Below are 19,505 nucleotides of genomic sequence, written 5' to 3' on the forward strand. Positions count from 1 at the left end.
GCCTGGACAATATCCTTCCTATTAAGAAACCAGCCTTGAACTTTAACCTCTTTACCAGCTCAGTGACATGGTTTTTTATATGACAGTTTGTAAACAAGACAGATACCAAGATATTGGTAGGAAGGAACACGCTCAATTTGTGTACCATTCAAACCAGTCATTACAAAGCACGAAATAGATCCAATATTGTGCTAGAAAATCTGATTTCAAATTTGAAAAGCTACACTGTCCGCCCCACAGCCGTTCTGGTTTTTGTTGTGATGACGAGGCAGAGGTGGGGAGCGTTGTGCATCCAGCTACACTGTCCGCCCCACAGCTGTTCTGGTTTTTGTTTTGTTGACGAGGCAGAGGTGGGGAGCGTTGTGCATCCAGCTACACTGTCCGCCCCACAGCCGTTCTGGTTTTTGTTGTGATGACGAGGCAGAGGTGGGGAGCGTTGTGCATCCAGCTACACTGTCCGCCCCACAGCCGTTCTGGTTTTTGTTGTGATGACGAGGCAGAGGTGGGGAGCGTTGTGCATCCAGCTACACTGTCCGCCCCACAGCCGTTCTGGTTTTTGTTGTGATGACGAGGCAGAGGTGGGGAGCGTTGTGCATCCAGCTACACTGTCCGCCCCACAGCCGTTCTGGTTTTTGTTGTGATGACGAGGCAGAGGTGGGGAGCGTTGTGCATCCAGCTACACTGTCCGCCCCACAGCCGTTCTGGTTTTTGTTGTGATGACGAGGCAGAGGTGGGGAGCGTTGTGCATCCAGCTACATGTGCTGCTGTTCTATCGCAACGATGATGTCAGAGGGGAAAAAACTCTGCTGGTTGTTTGCAGTAACTTCTTTGTTGTTGTAATATCCCAAACGGACAGTTTCATCACCAAGGATTCCAGCATTAAAGGCTAACTACACAAAGACATCTACTTTCCCAGACCTCAAAGGTGGTCTCCTGGTGTGGTTTAAGCATTGTTGTACTTACAACATCCAATTGTATTGTTTTTCTATAAAAAGCAAAAACCTGAAAAGAAAATCACAGTCCTTCTACCCTGTTCCTTTTTGATGTGGTATCATTTTGGTATCGAACAGGGGTGAAAGTAAGTCGGGACGGTCCAGTACTGTCACGCCTGCTGCCGCTCCCCCTCCCTAGCGCTCGCCGGTGCCAGGCTGCCCGTCCCTATACGCACCGGTTACCATCATTATACTCACCGGTTACCATCATTATACTCACCGGTTACCATCATTATACACACCGGTTACCATCATTATACTCACCGGTTACCATCATTATACGCACCGGTTACCATCATTATACTCAGCTGCGCTCATTGGGCTCACCTGGACTCCATCACTTTGTTGATTACCCCAGTATATACCGTTGAAGTTATTGGAGTGGCCATCACAAAGCCCTGACCTCAATCCTATTGAATATTTGTGGACAGAACTGAAAAAGCGTGTGCGAGCAAGGAGGCCTACAAACCTGACTCAGTTACACCAGCTCTGTCAGGAGGAATGGGCCAAAATTCACCCAACTTATTGTGGGAAGCTTGTGGAAGGCTACCCGAAACGTTTGACCCAAGTTAAACAATTCAAAGGCAATGATACCAAATACTAATTGAGTGTATGTTAACGTCTGACCCACTGGGAATGTGATGAAAGAAATAAAAGCTGAAATAAATCAATCTCTCTACTATTATTCTGACATTTCACATTCTTAAAATAAAGTGGTGATCCTAACTGACCTAAAACAGGGAATATTTACTAGGATTAAATGTCAGGAATTGTGAAAAACTGAGTTTAAATGTATTTGGCTAAGGTGTATGTAAACTTCTGACTTCAACTGTGCCTTTATAGAAAGTAAAAGTGAAAGTCACCCAGTAAAATACTACTTGAGTAAAAATCTAAAACTATTTGGTTTGAAATATACTTAAGTATCAAAAGTAAATGTAATTGCTAAAATATACTTAAGCGCTAAAAGTAAAAGTATAAATCACTTAAAATTCCTTATATTAAGCAAAGCAGATGGCACCATTTTCTTGTTTAAAAAATGTACGGATAGTCATGGGCACACTCCAACACTCAGAGATTACTTACAAAGGATGCATGTGTGTTTTTGTGTGGCAGGCCAGGGGCAGTAGGGATGACTGCATGTTCTCTTGATAAGTGCGTGAATTTGACAATTTTTCTGTCTTACTAAGCATTCAAAATGTATCGAGTTCTTTTGGTTGTCAAGGAAAATGTATGGAGTAAAAAGTACAATATTTTAGGAATGTATTGAAGTAAAAGTTGTAAAAAAACATAAATAGTAAAGTACAGATACCCCAAAAAACGACTTAAGTAATACTTTAAAGTATTTTTACTTAAGTACTTTACACCACTGGCCATTACTGCATGTTAGAGGCTTGAACCATTAGTGAATGGACTTGTAAATGCTAGGTATAGCCTATCCTCCAAAATGTGATGTGGTTCGACAAGAACACAGAAATGTGGCCAAGGCAGAGATGAGTGGACAACACAGAGGCGCACGCCGGACAGCAGTGGACGCATCAATTCTGGCCTGATGACAGAAATCTCATTCCTCTGAAAATATGTTGTGAGTGAATAACGTGCTCGGTAGCCTAGTAAAGGAGAACGTTGAAGCATCATGACTGGTTGTGTTCATGCCACAATAAAATGTAATACACTTTAAAAGTAAAATTACATTTCTTTACAACATGGCCCACAGAGATCCTATTGAATGAATAGGGATTCTATATTGAAGTCTATGATTAGGCCCACAGAGATCCTATTGAATGAATAGGGATTCTATATTGAAGTCTATGATTAGGCCCACAGAGATCCTATTGAATGAATAGGGATTCTATATTGAAGTCTATGATTAGGCCCACAGAGATCCTATTGAATGAATAGGGATTCTATATTGAAGTCTATGATTAGGCCCACAGAGATCTTATTAAATGAATAGGGATTCTATATTGAAGTCTATGATTAGGATCATACATGTTTTGGGTACATACAGAAGGTCCTGTGAAGGGAAGACATGAATTCTACTTTCACCCCTCAAGTATCGTGATACTAAACCTGGTATCGGTATGGAAGTCACAATGTTGGTATTGTGTGTGTGTGTTAGATTTGAACCCTTTGCTGCAGTGAAGCTTAGCCATCTTAATCAAAGACTATGAGACTCACTAGGAGAGACGGTAAGGAACATAACAGCCTGGACACAGTTGCCTAAAATCAACTTAACCCACACACACAGGCATACGCATCTGAAATCTGTTTGCATCTCTACGCATCTGAAATCTGTTTGCATCTCTACGCATCTGAAATCTGTTTGCATCTCTACGCATCTGAAATCTGTTTGCATCTCTTCTCCTTCCCTTTTTCTATCCCCTCTCTCTCTCTTTAACTTTTAATCTCTTTAGTATGAATCTTAATCACACACATTCAGAACAGGCAGTTCAGAGGATAAACTCACAACATGTTCTCCACAAAACCAAACAGAAAGGTACACAGAGTATTCTTACTATCCACAAGTTCATTTTAAATGACAAATACTACCATGTATCTGCTAAATATAAATATAAACTGTATATACATATACAGTTGAAGTCATACGTTTACATACACCAGATACAATCCTTCTGTTCCCAAACACACACACAGCTCTATGCACATACAGGCTCACACGGTCACATGCACACACACACACACACACATGAAAACACTGTGATACACACACCTAGTCAATCCCTTAGCTCCGTCATTTCATCTACGTACCTCATTACTTTGGTTGGAAGGTATCTGAAATTACACTGCTGACAGATCTCTCCTACATTTAAACTCAGTTTTTCACAATTCCTGACATTTAATCCTAGTAAAAATGCCCTGTTTTAGGTCAGTTAGGATCACCACTTTATTTTAAGAATGTGAAATGTCAGATTAATAGTAGAGAGAATGATTTAATACTGCTTTTATTTCTTTCATCACATTCCCAGTGGGTCAGAAGTTTACATTCACTCAATTAGTATTGGTAGCATTGCCTTTGAAATGTTTAACTTGGGTCAAATGTTTCGGGTAGCCTTCCACAAGCTTCCCATAATAAGTTGGGTGCATTTTGGCCCATTCCTCCTGACAGAGCTGGTGTAACTGAGTCAGGTTTGTAGGCCTCCTTCCTCACATACGCTTTTTCAGTTCTGCCTACACATTTTCTATAGGGTTGAGGTCAGGGCCTTGTGATGGCCACTCCAATACCTTGACTTTGTTGTCCTTAAGCCATTTTGCCACAACTTTGGAAGAATGCTTGGGGTCACTGTCCATTTGGAAGACCCATTTGCAACCAAGCTTCAACTTCCAGACTGATGTCTTGAGATGTTGCTTCAAAATATCCACATAATTTTCCATCCTCATGATGCCATCTATTTTGTGAAACTATAGTTTGTTAACAAGAAATTTGAAATGGTTGAAAAACGAGTTTTAATGACACCAACCTAAGTGTATGTAAACCTCCAACTGTACAATTGTGGCCAAAAGTTGAGAATGACACAAATATTAATTTTCACAAAGTCTGCTGCCTCAGTTTGTATGATGGCAATTTGCATATACTCCAGAATGTTATGAAGAGTGATCAGATGAATTGCAATTAATTGCAAAGTCCCTCTTTGCCATGCAAATGAACTGATTCACAAAAAACATTTCCACTGCATTTCAGCCCTGCCACAAAAGGAACAGCTGACATCATGTTTTATTTATTTATTGTATCTTACCTTTATTTAACCAGGCAAGTCAGTTAAGAACAAATTCTTATTTTCAATGACGGCCTGGGAACAGTGGGTTAACTGCCTGTTCAGGGGCAGAACGACAGATTTGTACCTTGTCAGCTCGGGGGTTTGAACTCGCAACCTTCCGGTTACTAGTCCAACGCTCTAACCACTAGACTACCCTGCCGCCCCGAGGACAAGGCTGGAGATCACTCTGTCATGCTGATTGAGTTCGAATAACAGACTGGAAGCTTCAAAAGGAGGGTGGTGCTTGGAACCATTGTTCTTCCTCTGTCAATCATGGTTACCTGCAAGGAAACACGTGCCGTCATCATTGCTTTGCACAAAAAGGGCTAAACAGGCAAGGATTTTGCTGCCAGTAAGATTGCACCTAAATCAACCATTTATCGGATCATCAAGAACTTCCAGGATAGCGGTTCAATTGTTGTGAAGAAGGCTTCAGGGCACCCAAGAAAGTCCAGCAAGTGCCAGGACTGTCTCCAAAAGTTGATTCAGCTGTGGGATCGGGGCACCACCAGTACAGAGCTTGCTCTGCACACACAGTGAGGTGAAGACTTTTGGAGGATGGACTGAAGCCACTTCTCTCCAGGAAAAACATTGGGGTCAGACTGAAAAAGGTACAGGGATTGGAATGCTGAGGACTGGGGTAAAGTCCGATTGTTTGGGGCATCCGGAAAAAAGCTTGTCCAGAGAAGACAAGATGAGAGCTACCATCAGTCCTGTGTCATGCCAACAGTAAAGCATCCTGAGACCATTCGTGTGTGGGGTTCCTTCTCAGCCAAGGGAGTGGGCTCACTCACAAATTTGCCTAAGAACACAACCATGAATAAAGAATGGTACCAACACATCCTCCGAGAGCAACTTCTCCCAAACATCCAGGAACAGTTTGGTGACGAACAATGCCTTTTCCAGCATGATGGAATACCTTGCCTTAAGGCAAAAGTGATAACTAAGTGGCTCGGGGAACAAAACATCGATATATTGGGTCCATGGCCAGGAAACTCCCCAGACCTTAATCCCATTGAGAACTTGGTCAATCCTCAAGAGGCGGGTGGACAAACAAAAACCCACAAATTCGGACAAACTCCAAGCATTGATTATGCAAGAATGGGCTGCTATCAGTCAGGATGTGGCACAGAAGTTAATTGACAGCATGCCAGGGCGGATTGCAGAGATCTTGAAAAAGAAGGGTCAACACTGCAAATATTGACTGTTTGCATCAACTTCATGTAATGGTCAATAAAAGCCTTTGACACTTAGGAAATGCTTGTAATTATACTTCAGTATTCCATAGTAACGTCTCACAAAAATGTCTGAAGACACTGAAGCAGCAAACTTTGTGGAAATTAATATTAGTGTCATTCTCAAATCTTTTGGCCACGACTGTACATACAATTATATTCTCACAATAGTTCCCCTCAAAAACAGTAAACTAACTGTCTTTGTTTTGTCTCTTATTTTGGGTCAGGAGTTTCGGGGAAAAATAACAATACATTTTTTGATAGGATAACAAAGTAACAGACAGAGTGCACTATGGGTAAGCATATAAGGCCATAAACAGTTTTCTGCCAGAGTTCTCCGTACATGTGGATTATAATCTCAATCCTAGCCTCAGATTGAAGTGTGTGTGTGTGTGTGTGTGTGTGTGTCGTGAGACGAGGAGAGAAATCTGTCAGCAGTGTAATTTCAGATACCTTCCAACCAAAGTAATGAGGTACGTAGATGAAATGACGGAGCTAAGGGATTGACTGGGTGTGTGTATCACAGTGTTTTCATGTGTGTGTGTGTGTATGTGTCCGTGTGAGCCTGTATGTGCATGGAGCTGTGTGTGTGTGTGTGTGTTTGGGAACAGAAGGATTGTATCAGGCCCCAGGGCATCTCTATTCACTGTGCTCTCCTGCCACCTCAAACCCTAATGTTGGATTAAACAAGAACAGAGAGAGACAGACGGGGGGTGGAGTGGAGGAAGAGAGAGAAAGAGTGGGGAGAGGGAGAGGTGAAAGGGAGAGAGAGACGGGGGGTGGAGTGGAGGAAGAGAGAGAAAGAGTGGGGAGAGAGAGAGGAGAAAGGGAGAGGAGAAAGGGAGAGAGAGGGGGGGTGGAGTGGAGGAAGAGAGAGAAAGAGTGGAGAGAGAGAGAGGAGAAAGGGAGAGGAGAAAGGGAGAGAGAGATGGGGTGGAGTGGAGGAAGAGAGAAAGAGTGGGGAGAGACAGAGGAGAAAGGGAGAGAGAGACGGGGAGGTGGATGGAGGAAGAGAGAAAGAGTGGGGAGAGAGAGAGGAGAAAGGGAGAGAGAGACGGGGGTGGAGTGGAGGAAGAGAGGTGGAGGAAGAGAGAGAAAGAGTGGAGAGAGAGAGAGGAGAAAGGGAGAGAGAGACAGGGGGTGGAGTGGAGGAAGAGAGAGAAAGAGTGGAGAGAGAGAGGAGAAAGGGAGAGAGAGACGGGGGTGGAGTGGAGGAAGAGAGAGAAAGAGTGGAGAGAGAGAGAGGAGAAAGGGAGAGAGAGACGGGGTGGAGTGGAGGAAGAGAGAGAAAGAGTGGAGAGAGAGGGGAGAAAGGGAGAGAGAGACGGGGGATAGAGAGGGAAAGAGGGTTGCAGATAGGGAGAAGGGAGAGAGAGGAGGGAGAAAGAGTAGGGAGAGAGAGAAGAAAGGGATTGAGAGAAGAAAGAGAGGGTGGGGATAATTTTATACTCAAATAACTTAAGAAAATGTACACACTTTTCATATACACATTTACACTCTTTCCTTGACATTAACTGACCAGGTGAATCCAGGTGAAAGCTATGATCCCCTATTGATGTCACTTGTTAAATCCACTTCAATCCGTGTAGAAGAAGGGAAGGAGACTGGTTAAAGAAGGATTTTTTTAAGCCTTGAGACAATTGAGACATGAATTGTGTATGTGTGCCATTCAGAATGGTCCACCAGCCAAAGGAAATCCAGCCAACTTGACACAACTGTGGGAAGCATTGGAGGCTACATGGGCCAGCATCCCTGTGGAACGCTTTCTGACACCTTGCCCATGCCCTGACGAATTGAGGCTGTTCTGAGGGCAAAAGGGTGTGAAACTCAATATCAGGAAGGTGTTCCTAATGTATGGTTTACTCAGTGTATAGTATACATGTATTATCTGTGTCCATATTGTGCTGAATGGAGTTTCTAGTAGATACAGTAGACCAGATGGTTCAAGAGAAAATACCTGAATTCATGAAAAAAAAGTATCTAATCAACAATGGCATTATTTTCAATTAACTCTAATGACTTATTTCCCAACTGCTACCAGATTGGCGCCAAAACATTCACAACAAAGACATTTTTGACATAGTAGAATAAATAAACGTGTGGGAAAAAATTACCGTAATTTCCGGACTATAAACCGCTACTTTATTCCCAGGCTTTGAACCTCCCGGTTTATACAATGACGCGGCTAATTCATGGATATTTCCCGCTTTCAAAAAAACTGAGCACCGTCACATAATGCCGTGTTTTGTTAAAGCCTATTTATTTTTGTTACAAGCCGTGTTTCGTTTAAAGGCTGTGTAAAGTTCATTTGTTTCAATGTACCGGTAGGCACCTGTGGCTTATAGACATGTGCGGCTTATTTATGTACAAAATACATTTTTTGGGGGGGAATTCAGTGAGTACGGTTTATATTCAGGTGCGCTTAATAGTCCAGAAATTACGGTATATATAAAGAAAATGTAATTGTCACACCCTGACCTTAGAGAGACGTTTTATTTCTCTATTTGGTTAGGTCAGTGTGTGATTTGGGGTGGGCATTCTATGTTTTCTATTTCTTTGTATTTGGCCGCGTGTGGTTCCCAATCAGAGGCAGCTGTCTATCGTTGTCTTTGATTGGGAATCATAATTAGACCCATATCCTAACGACTGAATCGACCATCATTAGACAACATGAACCTGAGACTATATACCGACTGAATAGCAATCAACTATGCTCCCTCTTCCTCACATTGTTCCAGTGCTCTACTTTCTCCTCCTCTGCTGTAACTGAGGAAGAGGAGCGGGCTCATTTGGCAGTCACACACACACACACCCCTCGCCCCCCCACACACACGGAGAGAGGAAGCGGAAAGAGAGGAATGAGGATAGAAAGTAAAGAGAGAGAGTCTATCTTCCCTCTCAAGGCTTCTGTAAGAATAAAAATACCTAGCCCTCTATTCTACATGAAAAGACCGTGAACACACAGAGACAGTGTCCCAGAGCACAGAACCCCTCAACAGACGAGGGAAAGTCAGACCCCTGAACAGAATCTCTAGGGAAGACAGGACACATTTAGAATCCAGAGTTCAGGTTAGTTTTCTATTTTCCATTCCATTATTGCAAAAAGAACTCAAAAGACAACCACATGTAAATACATGTGACTACTACATCTACATGAATGAATCCTCCACATGAACACCTAGGACCAGCTCTGAACAGTTGTAAACATACTAAACATAGAGTGGCAGGTAGCCTAGCGGTTAGCCTAGTGGTTAGCTTAGCGGTTTGCCTAGTGGTTAGCCTAGCGGTTAGCCTAGTGGTTAGCCTAGCGGTTAGGAGCGTTGGACCAGTAAACGGAAAGTCGTTAGTTTGAATCCCGAAGCCGACAAGGTGGACAATCTGTCAATGTGCCCTTCAGCAACGCACCTAACCCTAATTGCTCTGGATAAGAGCTTTTGCTAAATGACTCAAATGTAAGCATAGTCCTGAACATGCTACTGTATGACAACAACATGTGACAAGTCATCCCTACTGGGGACATGCATAACTAGATGGTAATTTCCCTTTCAGTTCTTGTGAGTTTAATTGACACGATTGACATGTTAGTTGAATTTACATCTGATTTCTCCATTTATATATATGCCCTGCTCTTCTCTCCCTCTCTCTCTCCTTGACTCAAGCTATATTCTCACCATCTCTCTCCTTGACTCAACCTGCCATTCCCTCATTGTTCAGGTATGGTGGGCTATATTCTCTCCATCTCTCTCCTTGACTCAACCTCCCATTCTCTCAGTGTTCAGGTATGGTGGGCTATATTCTGTCTATCGCTCTCCTTGACTCAACCTCCCATTCTCTCAGTGTTCAGGTATGGTGGGCTGTATTCTCTCCATCTCTCTCCTTGACTCAACCTCCCATTCTCTCAGTGTTCAGGTATGGTGGGCTATATTCTCTCCATCTCTCTCCTTGACTCAACCTCCCATTCTCTCAGTGTTCAGGTATGGTGGGCTATATTCTCTCCATCTCTCTCCTTGACTCAACCTCCCATTCTCTCAGTGTTCAGGTATGGTGGGCTATATTCTCTCCATCTCTCTCCTTGACTCAACCTCCCATTCTCTCAGTGTTCAGGTATGGTGGGCTATATTCTCTCCATCTCTCTCCTTGACTCAACCTCCCATTCTCTCAGTGTTCAGGTATGGTGGGCTATATTCTCTCCATCTCTCTCCTTGACTCAACCTCCCATTCTCTCAGTGTTCAGGTATGGTGGGCTATATTCTCTCCATCTCTCTCCTTGACTCAACCTCCCATTCTCTCAGTGTTCAGGTATGGTGGGCTATATTCTGTCCATCTCTCTCCTTGACTCAACCTCCCATTCTCTCAGTGTTAAGGTATGGTGGGCTGTATTCTCTCCATCTCTCTCCTTGACTCAACCTCCCATTCTCTCAGTGTTCAGGTATGGTGGGCTGTATTCTCTCCATCTCTCTCCTTGACTCAACCTCCCATTCTCTCAGTGTTCAGGTATGGTGGGCTGTATTCTCTCCGTCTCTCTCCTTGACTCAACCTCCCATTCTCTCAGTGTTCAGGTATGGTGGGCTATATTCTCTCCATCTCTCTCCTTGACTCAACCTCCCATTCTCTCAGTGTTCAGGTATGGTGGGCTATATTCTCTCCATCTCTCTCCTTGACTCAACCTCCCATTCTCTCAGTGTTCAGGTATGGTGGGCTATATTCTCTCCATCTCTCTCCTTGACTCAACCTGCCATTCTCTCGGTGTTCAGGTATGGTGGGCTATATTCTCTCCATCTCTCTCCTTGACTCAACCTCCCATTCTCTCAGTGTTCAGGTATGGTGGGCTATATTCTGTCCATCTCTCTCCTTGACTCAACCTCCCATTCTCTCAGTGTTAAGGTATGGTGGGCTGTATTCTCTCCATCTCTCTCCTTGACTCAACCTCCCATTCTCTCAGTGTTCAGGTATGGTGGGCTGTATTCTCTCCATCTCTCTCCTTGACTCAACCTCCCATTCTCTCAGTGTTCAGGTATGGTGGGCTGTATTCTCTCCATCTCTCTCCTTGACTCAACCTCCCATTCTCTCAGTGTTCAGGTATGGTGGGCTATATTCTCTCCATCTCTCCTTGACTCAACCTCCCATTCTCTCAGTGTTCAGGTATGGTGGGCTATATTCTCTCCATCTCTCTCCTTGACTCAACCTCCCATTCTCTCAGTGTTCAGGTATGGTGGGCTATATTCTCTCCATCTCTCTCCTTGACTCAACCTGCCATTCTCTCGGTGTTCAGGTATGGTGGGCTATATTCTCTCCATCTCTCTCCTTGACTCAACCTGCCATTCTCTCAGTGTTCAGGTATGGTGGGCTGTATTCTCTCCATCTCTCTCCTTGCCTCAACCTGCCATTCTCTCAGTGTTCAGGTATGGTGGGCTGTATTCTCTCCATCTCTCTCCTTGACTCAACCTCCCATTCTCTCAGTGTTCAGTTATGGTGGGCTATATTCTCTCCATCTCTCTCTCACACACATGTCTTTTACTCTTCCCCTTCCAAATGTGGACAATATACTGCAGTGTGTGTGAGTGTGTTTGTGTTGTGACTGCTGCAGGGTCCCAGGCAGCCCACTTGACCTTGGGCTTTACGAGTGCTTCTGACTGCCTAACGATGCCTGTTGCCTTGGAAACCCCCAGGCCACACGAGCCGAGCGCAGACAGTGTTTTTGAGTAGCAACAGGGGGGTTTCTGTGTGTTTGCTTGCTTGCTTGCTTGTGCGTGCGTGCGTGCATGTGCTCTGGCTGTTTACAAATATCTTCCCTGATCTGCATGAAAAGCACACAGCATGCGTCTCAGAACATGATATAACATAGTTATTACAGGAATAGCGCTGGTTAGCTGTCCCACTGCATACAGTATCTAATGTAACATAACAGGGCCTGGAGCTTTAGACAGAAACTGTATTGCCTCAAAATGATAGGAACACTAATACACTATTGTATTGACTATAAAAGTGATGGCAGATTATACAGCAGAGTGATGGCAGATTATACAGTACAGTGATGGCAGATTATACAGTACAGTGATGGCAGATTATACAGCAGAGTGATGGCAGATTATACAGTACAGTGATGGCAGATTATACAGCAGAGTGATGGCAGATTATACAGTACAGTGATGGCAGATTATACAGCAGAGTGATGGTAGATTATACAGTACAGTGATGGTAGATTATACAGTACAGTGATGGCGAGAGAGAGAGAGAGAGAGAGAGAGAGCGAATGAGAGAGATAACTAGGGAATGAGAGAGAGGGACAATGAGAGAGAGAGAGAGGACAAGAGTGAGAGCGACAGCGAGAGAAGAGTCCCCTAAGCAAGCTGGCCCTGGGGCTCTGTTCACAAACACAAACACACCCCACAGAGCCCCAGGACAGCAGCACAATTAGACCCAACCAAATCATGAGAAAACAAAAACATAATTACTTGTCACATTGGAAAGTATTAACAAAAAAACAGAGCAAACTTGAATGCTATTTGGCCCTAAACAGAGAGTATACATTGGCAGAATACCTGTCCACTGTGACTGGCCCAAACTTAAGGAAAGCTTTGACTATGTACAGACTCAGTGAGCATAGCCTTGCTATTGAGAAAGGCCGCCGTAGGCAGACCTGACTCTCAAGAGAAGACAGGCTATGTGCACACTGCCCAGCAAATGAGGTGGAAACTGAGCTGCACTTCCTAACCTCCTGCCAAATGTATGACCATATTAGAGACAAATATTTCCCTCAGATTACACAGACCCACAAAGAATTTGAAAACAAATCCCATATCTATAGGGTGAAATACCACAGTGTGTCATCACAGCAGCAAGAAGTGTGGCCTTTTGCCACAATGAAAGGGCAACATGTGAAGAACAAAAACAATTGTAAATACAACCCATATTTATGTAGATTTGTTTTTGTGTGGACACAGAGTGCAAAGACAAAGTGAATTACTCCAATCCGCTTAATCACTGGCAGAGGGGGCTGGTGTGTGAAACTAATTTAAAGATGGTTTAGAGTGTGTGTGTGTGTGTGTGTGTGTGTGTGTGTGTGTGTGTGTGTGTGTGTGTGTTAGAGACAGCTGATACTCTATAGGTCAGTCCCTCAATGGTTCACTGGTTCAGTATGACATCACCACGTCAGACTCTCCAAAGGGGAGGGGAGAGATCATGTGACACTATGAGGTAATAATCCCATAGAGTCAGTTGTCCTCTTCTCCCTCCCAGCATCTAATTCTCATCAACTATTCTCTTTCATTCTGCCTATGACTCCCCCTCCCCTTTCAATGATCAGATATGAGGCAATACTTGATTTGACACTTCAAACCCAAACTACTAAAGACAGTCTGTCCTCACTATTCTGTTGCACTTTTAAGTGGACTTAAGACACGGTCCCTGCCGTGGCACACCTTAAAGTGGACTAAAGGTTAGCGATGAAAAGTGTTAGTCGTAGCGGATATCCCACCAAAGGGTTGCCATAGCAACAGAGAGTGATTCATAGAGCATGTCAGGCGTTCACACCTCAGCACGCCGCTGCCTCTCTCTGCTCTGAGTGAGTGAGTGAGAGAGAGTGTAAGAGTGTGAGAGAGAGTGAGAGAGAGAGAAAGTGTGAGAGTGAGACAGTGATATACTGTAGAAGTGAAAAAGTGTTGCATCATGCATATGTGAGTGTGTGTATACGTGAGTGTGTGTGTATGCGAGTGTGCATATGTGTCTGTGTGTGTATATGTGAGTGGTTATGTGAGTGTGTGTGTATGTGTATGTATGTGAGTGTGTGTACGTGAGTGTGTGTATATGTGTGTGTGTATATGTGAGTGTGTGTATATTGAGTGTGTGTATATTGAGTGTGTGTATATTGAGTGTGTGTATATTGAGTGTGTGTACATTGAGTGTGTGTACATTGAGTGTGTGTATATTGAGTGTGTGTACATTGAGTGTGTGTATATTGAGTGTGTGTATATTGAGGGTGTGTATATTGAGTGTGTGTATATTGAGTGTGTGTACATTGAGTGTGTGTATATTGAGTGTGTGTATATTGAGTGTGTGTATATTGAGTGTGTGTATATTGAGTGTGTGTACATTGAGTGTGTGTACATTGAGTGTGTGTATATTGAGTGTGTGTACATTGAGTGTGTGTATATTGAGTGTGTGTATATTGAGTGTGTGTGTACATTGAGTGTGTGTATATTGAGTGTGTGTACATTGAGTGTGTAGACATTGTACTCAACCAATACGTTTTGGTGAATTCTCTCTCCTGTGTTGCTACAGTCTGTTTAACTCTCTCCTCTGTTGCTACAGTCTACTGTTTAACTCTCTCTCCTGTGTTACTACAGTCTACTGTTTAACTCTCTCTCCTGTGTTGCTACAGTCTACTGTTTAACTCTCTCTCCTCTGTTGCTACAGTCTACTGTTTAACTCTCTCTCCTGTGTTACTACAGTCTACTGTTTAACTCTCTCTCCTGTGTTACTACAGTCTACTGTTTAACTCTCTCTGCTGTGTTCCTACAGTCTACTGTTTAACTCTCTCTGCTGTGTTGCTACAGTCTACTGTTTAACTCTCTCTCCTGTGTTGCTACAGTCTACTGTTTAACTCTCTCTGCTGTGTTGCTACAGTCTACTGTTTAACTCTCTCTCCTGTGTTGCTACAGTCTACTGTTTAACTCTCTCTGCTGTGTTACTACAGTCTACTGTTTAACTCTCTCTGCTGTATTACTACAGTCTACTGTTTAAATGTCTCCTGTGTTACTACAGTCTACTGTTTAAATGTCTCCTGTGTTACTACAGTCTACAGTTTAAATGTCTCCTGTGTTACTACAGTCTACTGTTTAAATGTCTCCTGTGTTACTACAGTCTACAGTTTAAATGTCTCCTGTGTTACTACAGTCTACTGTTTAAATGTCTCCTGTGTTACTACAGTCTACAGTTTAAATGTCTCCTGTGTTACTACAGTCTACAGTTTAAATGTCTCCTGTGTTACTACAGTCTACTGTTTAAATGTCTCCTGTGTTACTACAGTCTACTGTTTAAATGTCTCCTGTGTTACTACAGTCTACTGTTTAAATGTCTCCTGTGTTACTACAGTCTACTGTTTAAATGTCTCCTGTGTTACTACAGTCTACAGTTTAAATGTCTCCTGTGTTACTACAGTCTACAGTTTAAATGTCTCCTGTGTTACTACAGTCTACTCTGTTTTGCCCGCCCTCTGCTGACGCCATTTTGTGAGTTTTCCTATTTTTTCAACCACTTGCTTTAATATTCTTTTTGCTTTTATGATGAAACATTCACATAACAGACTCTAGATGAAAGTGTGCTCCGCTTCCCCTCCTTCCCTCCCTCGCTACCTCCCTCGTTCGCTACCTTCCTCACTCTCTACCTTCCTCCCTCCCTCCCTCGCTACCTCCCTCGTTCGCTACCTTCCTCACTCTCTACCTTCCTCCCTCCCTCCCTCGCTACCTCCCTCGTTCGCTACCTTCCTCCCTCCCTCACTCTCTACCTTCCTCCCTCCCTACCTTCTTCCCTCCCTCGCTACCTCCCTCGTTCGCTACCTTCCTCCCTCCCTCACTCTCTACCTTCCTCCCTCCCTCACTCTCTACCTTCCTCCCTCCCTCACTCTCTACCTCCTTCCCTCCCTCGCTACCTCCCTCGTTCGCTACCTTCCTCACTCTCTACCTTCCTCCCTCCCTCCCTCGCTACCTCCCTCGTTCGCTACCTTCCTCCCTCCCTCACTCTCTACCTTCCTCCCTCCCTACCTTCTTCCCTCCCTCGCTACCTCCCTCGTTCGCTACCTTCCTCCCTCCCTCACTCTCTACCTTCCTCCCTCCCTCACTCTCTACCTTCCTCCCTCCCTCACTCTCTACCTCCTTCCCTCCCTCGCTACCTCCCTCGTTCGCTACCTTCCTCACTCTCTACCTTCCTCCCTCCCTCCCTCGCTACCTTCCTCACTCTCTACCTTCCTCCCTCCCTCGTTCGCTACCTTCCTCCCTCCCTCACTCTCTACCTCCTTCCCTCCCTCGCTACCTCCCTCGTTCGCTACCTTTCTCCCTCCCTCACTCTCTACCTTCCTCCCTCCCTCACTCTCTACCTCCTTCCCTCCGTCCTTCCCTCGCTACCTTCCTCCCTCCCTCACTCACTCTCTACCTCCTTCCATCCCTCCTTCCCTCCCTCCCTCGCTACCTCCCTCACTACCACCCTCCTTCCCTCCCTCGATACCTTCCTCCCTCCCTCACTCTCTACCTCCTTCCCTCCCTCGCTACCTCCCTCCCTCACTACCTCTCTCCCTTGTTCGCTACCTTCCTCCCTCCCTCACTCTCTACCTTCATCCCCTCCCTATCACACTGGCGCACTGCTCATTAGCTTTCTGTCAGTTTTGGTTTCTGTCTCCCACTCGCTCTCTTTCTCTCTCGTTCTCTCCCTTTCTCGCTCTTTCTCTCTGTCTGCATTCTCCTCTGTCACATAGTTTCACTCTTCCAATTCTGGTACCTGTCTCCCCTATTTGACAATGTCCACCTCTCTCCCTAAATCTTTCACTCCCTCCCTTTCTCTCGCATCCCCTCCCCCCGCCCTTCCTCTTTTTGAGAGGGGTGTTAGTGTTCCACTATGATCAAAGAAGATTCTATACAGCCACCCAAACATACTCCCACCTACATGTATATATACAATAAAACACACACACAGCGAGCACGCACGCACGCACACACACACACACACACTCACACACAAACACACACACACAGGAGCATACACACTCATTACCAAGCTCTCACAAGCACACACACACACATTTGGGTTGTATCCTGACAGATGTGCTTCTGCAGAGGGATGGGAGATGTAGTGGGGTGAAGAAAAATAAAACAGGAAGAGACAAACAGGAATCGACAGACCGGAAGAGACAGACAGGAAGAGATAAACAGGAAGAGACAAACAGGAAGAGACAGACAGGAAGAGACAGCCCGGAAGAGACAGACCGGAAGAGACAAACAGGAAGAGATAGACAGGAAGAGACAAACAGGAAGAGACAGACCGGAAGAGACAGTCGGGAAGAGACAAACAGGAAGAGACAGACCGGAAGAGACAAACAGGAAGAGACAAACAGGAAGAGACAAACAGGAAGAGACAAACAGGAAGAGACAGACCGGAAGAGACAGACGGGAAGAGACAGACAGGAAGAGACAGCCCGGAAGAGACAAACAAGAAGAGACAGACAGGAAGAGGCAGACAGGAAGAGACAAACAGGAAGAGACAAACAGGAAGAGACAGACCGGAAGAGACAGACGGAAAGAGACAGACAGGAAGAGACAGACGGGAAGAGACAAACAGGAAGAGACAGACCGGAAGAGACAAACAGGAAGAGACAAACAGGAAGAGACAAACAGGAAGAGACAGACCGGAAGAGACAGACGGGAAGAGACAGACAGGAAGAGACAGCCCGGAAGAGAAAAACAAGAAGAGACAGACAGGAAGAGGCAGACAGGAAGAGACAAACAGGAAGAGACAAACAGGAAGAGACAGACCGGAAGAGACAAACGGGAAGAGACAGACGGGAAGAGACAGACAGGAAGAGACAAACAGGAAGAGACAGACAGGAAGAGACAAATGGGAAGAGACAGACGGGAAGAGACAGACAGGAAGAGACAAACGGGAAGAGACAGACGGGAAGAGACAGACAGGAAGAGACAAACGGGAAGAGACAAACGGGAAGAGACAGACGGGAAGAGACAGACAGGAAGAGACAAACAGGAAGAGACAGACGGGAAGAGACAGACAGGAAGAGACAGACAGGAATAGACAGACCGGAAGAGACAGACAGGAGGAGACAGACAGAAAGAGACAGATAGGAAGATACAATCAGAAAGAGACAGGTGACAGGTGAGAGAGGAGATGAGGTGAGAGAGGAGGTGAGAGGAGATGAGAGGAGGTGAGAGAGGAGATGAGAGAGAAGGTGAGAGAGGAGATGAGAGGAGATATGAGAGGAGGTGAGAGAGGAGATGAGAGAGGAGATGAGAGGAGGTGAGAGAGGAGGTGAGAGGAGATGAAGCGAGAGAGGAGATGAGAGGAGGTGAGAGAGGAGATGAGAGGAGGTGAGAGAGGAGGTGAGAAAGAAGATGAGAGAGAAGATGAGAGAGAAGATGAGAGGAGGTGAGAGGAGGTGAGAGAGAAGGTGAGAGAGGAGGTGAGGGTGGTAGAGAGAGGAGGAATGAAATGGTGGAGTGAGGGAGGGCGGTGAGAGAGAGAGAGAGTGAGAGAGGAGGTGAGGGAGGAGGTGAGAGAGAGTGAGAGAGGAGGTGAGGGTGGTAGAGAGAGGGGGAATGAAATGGTGGAGTGAGGGAGGGCGGTGAGAGACAGAGTGAGAGAGTGAGAGAGGAGGTGAGAGAGAGTGAGAGAGGAGGTGAGGGTGGTAGAGAGAGGAGGGAATGAAATGTGGAGTGAGGGAGGGCGGTGAGAGACAGAGTGAGAGAGGAGGTGAGGGTGGTAGAGAGAGGAGGAATGAAATGTGGAGTGAGGGAGGGCGGTGAGAGACAGAGTGAGAGAGTGAGAGAGGAGGTGAGGGAGGAGGTGAGAGAGGAGGTGAGAGAGGAGGTGAGAGAGGAGGTGAGGGAGGAGGTGAGAGAGGAGGTGAGGGAGGAGGTGAGAGAGGAGGTGAGGGAGGAGGTGAGGGTGGTAGAGAGAGGAGGAATGAAATGGTGGAGTGAGGGAGGGAGGTGAGAAAGGGAGTGGAAGAGACTGCAGCATTATAACATAGGCAGTTGGAAACTGTGACTGAGTTCAGATGGAGTTTTTCTAAAAGAGGAGAGAGAGACCATCTTCCCATCTGTCCACCAGTCCTCCGTTTAAACCTCCTTTAATTCGCCTGCTGTCTGAACAGACAGGCCAATCATTCAGGTCTCTGCTAAAAACAAACAGAGTGTGTGTCTGTGTGTGCACGTGTATACTGCTTCTTACCTCCCTGAGTACCTGGTCAATGAGACAGGCAGTCTCCGAGGACACCTTCCAGGGGTCCTTCTCTTCCACCAGCATGGCGTCCAGGGTGCCCTTCTCCAGGACCACGTCGTATGAGGCGTCCGTGAAGGAGAGCTGGCGCGCGTCCATCTGATGCCAGGTCATGCCCGGGCATGTGGCATCATGCCTGGCACTCATGGTGTCGATGCACACAGAGGAGTAGTCTATGTTGGTGATGGAGTGGTAGCCAGCATCGTACATGTCACTGCTCATAGAGCTGTTACCACAACCTAGGAGAGGAGAGAATCGTCAATTTCCTGATCAGTAAAGCCTAATCAACGCAACACCATGGAAACGTGAGCAGTCATAAACCACACCGTCATGTTGGCCTGAAGACAAGAGGGAAGTATTTATCAATGACATCACCATAAGTTGATTAGAAACATGCGTGTCCTTCACTAGCTCTATGTCTGACAACACAACAGGAAGTAGTGGGGGTAGTGTTCTTCACTAGCTCTATGTCTGACAACACAACAGGAAGTAGTGGGGGTAGT

The 19,505-nt window shown here is 45.4% G+C and overlaps 1 protein-coding gene across 1 annotated transcript in view; it reads right to left on the reverse strand.

Moving 5' to 3' along the window:
• The window catches only part of ece2a (endothelin converting enzyme 2a), a 109,592-nt gene extending 90,317 nt beyond the window's left edge, over nt 1-19,275 (reverse strand). The window contains exon 1 of the mRNA XM_031810182.1: nt 18,955-19,275. Within this exon, the coding sequence (XP_031666042.1) occupies nt 18,955-19,224 (270 nt within the window). The 5' untranslated portion in view covers nt 19,225-19,275. The remainder of the gene's footprint in view (nt 1-18,954) is intronic.
• Between the last annotated feature and the right edge of the window lie 230 nt (nt 19,276-19,505).

The sequence above is a fragment of the Oncorhynchus kisutch genome, linkage group LG30 (genome assembly GCF_002021735.2).
Source record: "Oncorhynchus kisutch isolate 150728-3 linkage group LG30, Okis_V2, whole genome shotgun sequence".
In the NCBI taxonomy this organism is placed as follows: Eukaryota; Metazoa; Chordata; class Actinopteri; order Salmoniformes; family Salmonidae; genus Oncorhynchus; species Oncorhynchus kisutch.